At 37.2% G+C, this 8,445-nt stretch overlaps 1 protein-coding gene and 1 pseudogene across 1 annotated transcript; both read left to right on the forward strand.

Annotated features, from left to right (window-relative positions):
• Nucleotides 1–685: 685 nt before the first annotated feature.
• LOC149262638 (pentatricopeptide repeat-containing protein At1g73710-like) lies at nt 686–4,494 on the forward strand (annotated as a pseudogene).
• Nucleotides 4,495–5,083: 589 nt separating this feature from the next.
• Nucleotides 5,084–8,229, forward strand: LOC149262639 (amino acid transporter AVT6A-like). The gene is made up of 6 exons (XM_089381054.1): nt 5,084–5,153; nt 5,297–5,467; nt 6,452–6,646; nt 6,960–7,162; nt 7,278–7,744; nt 7,832–8,229. The coding sequence occupies exons 1-6, from the start codon at nt 5,084–5,086 to the stop codon at nt 7,974–7,976; spliced, it is 1,251 nt and encodes a 416-aa protein (XP_089237180.1). The 3' UTR covers nt 7,977–8,229.
• Nucleotides 8,230–8,445: the final 216 nt, after the last annotated feature.

An 8,445-nucleotide genomic window follows, 5' to 3' on the forward strand; every position in this document is an offset into this window, starting at 1 on the left:
AGTTAGGTCCAAGCGATATTGGGTTTATCGGTATTAATTTGTCATTTATGGGTCTATTTGTATTAATAAAATGTTATATTTTTAATTTTGGTTTATCAGTATTAATTAGCAATTTATGGTCTATTTGCATTAATAAAATGTTATCTCTATTTTTTGAGAAGAAATATAGAAATAAATTTTATTAAATTATAGATGGCTGAAATGCCAAAATTCTAATATCATATACATCAATTATGATAAACAAGATAGTTTTAGACTTGTTTTTTTTCTTTTTTTGGTATATTTAAAATTCAATAATAATTTGAACTGTTTAATATATAAAATCTAAATAACCAAAGATTTTTCGTAGTACTTGAATCATTTATGCATTCAAATATGTATTTTAAATAACAAAAAATCACAATTTGACAAAAAACATATATAACTAAATTCCAACTTAAAAACAAAAATATCTAATAATTAATTTATATTTACATGCCATAATAAATAATAAGCAATAATATTTTTACGCCTTAAGGCGTTTCCCTCTGAAATCAACTCCCCTCTCTGCCTACCTGTCATCTTGTAAGCCACACGATTATATGTTAGACAATTGCAACAATTTCAGCCGTTGATTGTTGATTCCATCGAAAATGACGCATATCCATTTCAGAATCATGCTGGCAAACCCTCAAACGAAGAAGTCATGGAGAATAGAAGTAATGAGTGCTTAGTGTCAGGCCAATTAGACGAAAACCAGGATTTGTTATATGAGGAATTTAGTAATCTTTCAGAAACCCAAACAGATGGTGTTCGACATAAGGATGGATTAGGAACCACAGATGATTCGAAGAGTGACACGACAGAGTTTGGGGTGGAGGGAAGGGCTTTGCAGGGGTTTAAGTGTTGTTCCGATGTGGTGGGCAGGGTTGGGAAATGGTTCGAGGGCAGGACTGAAGACAAAAGTAAGGTTTTGCAAGGATTTAAGAGGGCAGTGGATGAAATTAGGGCTCGTAAAGGGTTCACCAACAGGATGGAATCTGGAAGTAGGAATTTTGATGTCTGTATGGAGGTCTCTAGAGACAAGGGGAGCGTTATTGAAAGGTTTCAAAGTAAGACTGGAATAGAAGGCAAAGTTTTGCAAGGGCGTGTTTTGGAGAAAGATGTTGATTTGCTCAAACATTGTTTATTGCATAATTTACAGTGGTTTGAGGCAAAAGGAAGGGTTTTTGAAAGTCTCAAGAACATGAATGGACTACAAGGTGGGATTTTAGAAAGGGGGAATGGAGAGAGGAGGGCAACTGTTAGTAGTGAGTTCCACCAGCAAAATTTGATGAATAATAGGACAGAATGTGGTGTTCTAGGAGAGTTAAGTCGCGGGACAAAATCAGAACCAATGATTTATAATGCGAGAAAAAATGGCAGCAAAAGTTATGCAGGTGCCATTGGCATGCATATGGTGCAGAGTTTGGTGAAAATAGACAAAAAATTGGAAGGAGGAAAAGATATGCCAACCTCTGTGGGAAGTCTGCAGGATAAGAAAAATATCAAAGAAACGATTTTGCAAGTTGAAGGTCTTAACTGCGTAAGAGAAAATTTTAACAAAGAGAGAAATACTGAAGGCCATCGTTATCCACCAAAACAGTCTCACAAGAGCACACTAGTAAAGTCAAGTTCAGGGTGCAGAAATGTAACAAAGAAAATGGAAACTAAAAGAAAAGGCTCACACAAATCGTATGGTGGGTGTATCCCAACCATTTTGCAAGCTTTGGATTCTACAGAGAACATTGACGAAGTGCTTGAACCTTGGGAAGCAAACCTCAGTGCAAAAGAGCACTATCCCAAAAGAGCAGTGGCACTAGGAAAGAGCAGTTCAGATTTTTAAGTGGTTTCAGAAGAAAGAGTGCTATGAAATTAATGTAATTCACTATAATATCCTGCTTAGAATTCTAGGAAGAGCACAGAAATGGGATCAACTGATTTTTTTTTGGGAAGAAATGGTTAAAGACAAGGTCTTGCCTACCGCCACTACCTATGGTACTCTTATAGATGTGTATGGGAAAGCTGGTCTCAAAGAAGAGGCTCTTCTCTGGCTGGATCGCATGATATCACAAGGTCTCTGGCTAGATGAGGTCATCGTGAACACGGTAGTCCATATTTTTAAGAAGGAAAGGGAATTTGAGAAAGCTGAACAGTTCTTCAGGGACTGGTCTTCTGGGAAAATCTTTCTAGGAAATACTACAAATGTTTGTTCATCTAAATCAGAGTCTGATCGACAGCAACCGAAGGATTTCTTCTATATTAGTCGTCGGTGTGAAGTAAAAAATCATTTTGAGGACCCACTAGGTAAAAGGGATTGCTCTCCAAATAATTTTCCTGAAGGAGTGCTCATTAAAGGGTTATTAGATGATAAGTGCATGGATCCTTGCAGAGAGAATGATCAAGTTTAGAGGCCACGCAGTTCTTACATGTATAATACATTAATTGATACTTATGGGAAGGCAGGCTGCCTAAAAGAAGATTCCAAGTTATTTTCTGAGATGTTAAAAGAAGGAATAGGCCCAAATGTTGTAACATTCAATACCATGATTCACATCTGTGGATCTTTTGGATATCTTGACGAAGCAGATGCCGTTATGGTGAAAATGGAAGAGCTTCATTGCTTGCCTGACACAAGGACGTATAACACTCTTATAGCATTACATGCTCAAAATGACAATATTGATAAAGCATTTTGTTACTTCACAAAGATGAAGGAAGCAGGACTCGTTCCTGATACTGTGGGTTGTCGAACTATTTTATATGCATTTTGTATTAAACACATGGTCAGTGAAGTAGAAGTTGTTGTCAGGGAGATGGATGGATTGGGCATTCATGTGGATGAGTACTCCGAATCAGCTGTTACTAGGATGTATATAGATCTGGGGATGCTTGAGAAAGCATGGGCATGGTTTGAAAGGTTCCATCTTGCTGGAAGAATGAGCTGTGAATGCTATGCTGCCAATATTGATGCATATGGGGAACAAGGTTATTGGTTAGAAGCTGAAAAGGTGTTTAAGTGCAGTCAAGAAAGAGGCGAGGGTCAAACTGTATTAGAATTTAATGTCATGATTAAGGCCTATGGGATTGCAAAAGTCCATGACAAGGTTCTGAAGTTGTTTGAAAGAATGGAAGTTCAAGGGGTTTTGCCTGACAGATGTACATATGCTTCTGTCATTCAGACATTTGCAAGTTCAGGACTTCTAGATGAATCAAAACACTTTATTACCAAAATGCAGGGAGCAGGGTTTGTGCCTAGCTGCTCATCATTTTGTGTTGTTATTGCCGCCTATGGAAGATTGGGTCGAGCTGCAGAGGCAGAGAAGACGTTTGAAAAGATGGTTAAAGCAGGTGTGGAGCCAGATGTTTTTGTTTATGGTGCCTTGATAAATTCATTTGCTGAAGCTGGATGTGTGGAAGAAGTTGTAAGTTACTTTCAAATAATGCAAAATGCTGGTTTTGCAGGGAACTCTGTGGTGTATAGTTCTTTGATTAAGGTTTATAGTAAACGTGGTCTTTTGAAGGAAGGACAAGAAACGTACAAACGCATACAGGAATTGGGTGTTGAGCCAGATGCCTTTTTATAAGGCTGTATGCTTGACCTTATGCTCGCACTGATATGGTGATTGAAGCACAAGAACTGTTCAAAGTCTTGAAGGGAAAGCAGCAGGCAAATGAATTTTCTTTTTCCATTATGTTGTCCTTATACAAAAAGAATGGAAGGCTTAATGAAGCCACTGAAATTGCAAAGGAAATGTTAGAATTGGGATTTCTTACTAACGTTCTTTCTTTTAATAGTGTCATTAGCCTGTTCATTGCAGATGGAAGATTGAGAGAGGCTGCTGAAGTTTTTCATCAAATGTTAAAACTAAAGGCTTCACCCAATGAGAATACATACAAAACACTGGGCATTCTTCTGAAGAGAGGAGGCATTCCAAGAGAGGCAGTAGAGCAACTCGATGTTGCACGTAAAAGTGGGCTTCCACATGGTATTCAGGCCTTGAGAATGACAATCGTTTCTGCAGTGGGGATGCATGCTGAAGCTTTGGAAGCTTGTGATGAACTGAGAGCTTCTGGGTTGGATTTTGATGTGTCTTCTTACAATGCTGTTATATATGCACTTGGTAGTGCTGGGAGGATTAATGAAGCTTACAAGATGTTCATGATCATGCACGCCAAAGGTCTTGAACCAGATACAATTACTTATGCAAGTATGATAATTAGCTATGGGAAGCTAGGATTGGTAGACGGTGTTAGGAGAATGTTTTACAAAATGAAACAGAAGGGTTTTCAGCCAAACGAATTCACGTTCAAGGCAGTGATAGATGCCTATAAAAGTGCTGGGAAGTTTTCTCTAGCCAGATTTGTTACCCAGGAGAGGGAGTTCATGCATCAGTTGCAAGATCATGGTCACGTTACATAAGATTATGCAGATCGGATTTCGAGCTCCATTTCATGTGCAAAGCTTTTAAAAGGAAGCTGGCATATCCTGTATTCATGTTGTTGTGTCTTTTAACATTTTGTAAAATTGTAACAGGTTATTTTTTTGGGAAATTTAAATCTATGCTCCTTGTATAGAGAAATTGTGGATAAAAGGGTACTAGTAGTTCTTTTAGTTTATAACAAAAATGCAAATAAAAAGACATTGGTCATTCCCTCCTCCAGTATAAATTAAGGCTTTGAAAACAGACTGCAAGCTTTGGGTTTTTGAAGTGGGAAGTTTTGATATTTCTGCTTCACAATAATAAGAGTAATTAGGGTTTTGATATTTTATTTTGTATGACAAGAGAAAAGATGGGCATTATGGATGCTACTATTGTTGTTTCACTAGATAGATAGGCACTTGTATTCGACAGATACTGAATCTGTCAATTTTTCTCTTCATATTCTGGTCAGAGATTAGTTACATCTTATTTAGCATAAAGCATTTTCCACTAATGGCTTCGTTCAGTATAGATTAAGGCTTTGAAGGCAGTCTGCAAGCTATGGGGTTTTGAAGTGGGAATTTTTGATGTTTCTGCTTCACAACAGGAAGGGTATTCAGGGTTTTGATTTTTTAATTTGTATGACAAAAGCAGAGGAGCGCATTATGGATGCTATTATTGTTGTTTCAGAAGATCAATCAGGGTCATCAGGTAACTTGCTCTGTCTCTGGACAGCTTTTATTTATTTATTTTTTCAGTTTTAACAACATTGCTACATGTTAGAGTATATAACCCCTTTTTATTTCAGATGTGTTCATGTTATTGATTATGTTAGTTTTGTGATAAATGTGCAGACTGTAATGTCCTGTTTGACACAAGCAAAGCAGCAAAATGGTTCCGAGGATTGACTAAGATGAGAAATGATCAACTTCCTTTCCAGGCAAAAGTCTTACCACAGAATTTGGATACCCACCTAAAGGCTAAAACTTGGCAGAGTAGGAGATACTTTTTTAGTGATGTTCAAGGTATCAAGTACAAAAACTAAGGTGCTTTTTGTTTGGTTGCATTTTGAATGCTAAATATCTGGATAAAGTTCTGAAATCAAGTCATCTCTCAGTCGTTGTGAGTTGAAAAAGTCTTTTTACTTGATTACAAAATCATGTACTGGGAACAAATTATTTATTTCTCCTCTGTTATTTGTTTCCTGCTTCTGATGTCTTTTGAAAAATCTCACTCCCTTTGTTGTTAGAACAACCGATCATAATCAGTATTTTCTGTTTGAGGAGACCAATTTGTTGGAAGATTATGGAAAGGGATGCAACATAAGGTGAATTACCAGTTTATCACTGCCTTTATTCAGTGATATTTCCCAAGTTGAATCTTGGTAAATATGTGATAGTCCCTTGCTTTTAATCACTGAATCCAGTGTTTGAACTTCAGTGGGTTTCTGTTCAACTGACTCTAGATAATAATTGCATCGTGTTTAATATGTTGGAGATCGAGGGAGACCCTCGTACCTTGTGAAGAGTTTAACTATTTGCAATCATTGATTTAGAAGCAGTCCGTTGATATTTTTTTTACAGGCTTCTGTTAGAAAGGAATCAAGATAAGATGAATTGAAAAGTAATTCAATCTAAACATTGTAGGTTATGCATTTTAGGTCGCAGGCTGAATTAGCCCAGTTTTGAGGGTGATATCCAAGGACAAATAGTTTATCGTGTGGAAATATTTAAGCATGTATGTTACAACTAGAGTATTTTAAAAGTACTGCTTGAATTGAAACTTCAACCCAATTTTTGCATTGTGAGCAGTTTAGCAAGCTGAAACACTAACAACTAGTTTCTGTTTAACAAAGTTGAAGTTTTCTATGAAGCATACATGACTTGACATGCTTTATTAGTCTCTTTTTTCTTAGATTCCTTTCATTTTTGTTTGAATGGTCAATTATCTGGTGCCACTTTTATATTACTTTGGGCATGATTCCTATCTTATATATGGCTTTGAATTAGAAATCTCTATGTCTGATGGAGGCGTTTTCTTGATTTGGGCAGGCGATGTGCTATCTGGAACATCATCAAATGGCATGCATCATGCAGGTATACTTGAAGAATGGTTTGGATTTCATTGGTGGAATGGACGTGTTCCGATCCTACTTCTCACCATAGTCCTTATTTTAGCTCCGTTGGTGTCTTTCAAGAGAGTGGGTAAGTCTACTTTGCTCATCCTGATAAGCATTTTTTAGCACTGATTTTCAGATATATCATATTTCATTTGGGCCTTTTCAGGGATTTAAATGTCTAGAAACTGTTGTAATTATATGAGGGGATTCAACATATCTTGCGAATGTCACATACTGATGGCATATGCTTAACGATTTCTCTGACTTTTCATGTTGCCCTGTTAGAAATGGCATATGGCATATACATTCAAGGATGTGGATCATGGGTTATTCCTTAGGAGTTGTGATGTTCAAATCTGCATGCCTATATTGATGTGTTCATTTCCATGAATTTGCAAATTCTTTGAAATTCACTTCTGCATTATCAGTTGCACTTGCTGTTGTATTTGTTGTGATTACGGCTGGTATTGTGATTGTAAAGTTGTTCAGTGGCACCGTCAAATCACCAAGATTGTTACCAGATATTGTGGATTTTACTTCGTTCTTGAAGCTTTTCACTGTGGTACCAGTTATTGTGACTGCTTACATCTGTCATTACAATGGTATGGATTATTTTCCTCCATCTCTGGTCCTGCAGTGTAGTATCTTAGAGTTCATTAGTTGAATTTTCATTTAAAATTATGTTATAATGAATTGTGATGTCTTTGCGCCATGCGGTTCATTCCATATACAATGAACTTGAGGACCCTTCAGAAATGCAGCCCATTGTTCGTACATCATTGGCATCGTGCTCAATTGTCTACATAAGTACAAGCTTTTTTGGCTTTCTTCTATTTGGAGACCAGACCATGGATGATGTCCTGGCCAATTTTGACACCAACTTGGGAGTTCCCTACAGTGTTGTGCTGAATGACATTGTTCATGTGACCTATGTTGTACATGTGATGCTGGTCTTTCCTCTCATTTTGTTTGACCTGGGACTTAATCTTGATGGGCTTGTCTTTCCAGCGAAAAAACATCTTGTTTTGGATAATAAGAGGTTCATTTTGATCACTGCTGGGTTAATTGGAATCATTTTCCTTGGGGCATCATTCATACCAAGTATCTGGGATGCATTTCAATTCACAGGGGCCACAGCAGCAGTTTGTATTGGGTTCATCTTCCCAGCTCCCATTGCTCTCAGGTAGAAAAAAAGTTGTTTTTCATTTCTGGTTTCGTCTTTCACCTTGCTTGTATGTAACTTCTAACCTCAATTATTTTTTAATTGCAGAGATACCCATGGAATCTCAACCAGGAAGGACATATTTATTTCATTGTTCATGAATTTTCTGGCAGTGGTTTCAAGTTCAATTTCTATAGTGAGTGACATTAATTCTTTGTTCAACAAAGAGGAGGAAGGCCCTCCACGATCTTGAGAATGATTTTTTATGAGCAGGTGGTGCACATACATATAAAGATTATTTGGAACAGAACCGAGAAAAGAACGCTGATTTGGGAATTTGCTTGTAGAATTGGTGGATAAACTTTTGTAAAGCCTTGTATCATCCTGCCATGGTCGCTCGGCCTTCTAGTTAAAGATACTACTGTATTTGTAGTTGTAAACATTGAAAAGGAATATAGTTTATCTCGCATCAATGATTGAGCGATTCAACTAATCATCCATGAATAGTTGAGAGCCTGTCAAGCGGAAGATTGAAGGTCTGGTTTCTGTCAATAATACTCAACCTCACATAACTTTGAGGTGCACCAAAATGCATCCCACTGTGTGTGATGATTCCATTGCTCTTTAATAACTTCTCACAATCTTCATCCTCCTTTCCTTCACATTTTAGCTCTGCAAATGTTGCATTGATACAGAGGGCCAGAGTAAGAGTAATTAGTCCA

This window comes from Pinus tabuliformis, chromosome 6 (assembly GCF_031772625.1).
Source record: "Pinus tabuliformis cultivar Carrire ecotype Pingquan chromosome 6, CPIR1, whole genome shotgun sequence".
NCBI classification, from domain to species: domain Eukaryota; kingdom Viridiplantae; phylum Streptophyta; class Pinopsida; order Pinales; family Pinaceae; genus Pinus; species Pinus tabuliformis.

Coding starts and splice junctions, on each gene's coding strand:
- LOC149262639 (XM_089381054.1), top strand. CDS start 5,084: ATGACAAAAGCAGAGGAGCGCATTATGGATGCTATTATTGTTGTTTCA. Junction 7,163..7,277: donor CTTACATCTGTCATTACAAT/GGTATGGATTAT, acceptor TTGCGCCATGCG/GTTCATTCCATATACAATGA. Junction 7,745..7,831: donor CCAGCTCCCATTGCTCTCAG/GTAGAAAAAAAG, acceptor TTTTAATTGCAG/AGATACCCATGGAATCTCAA.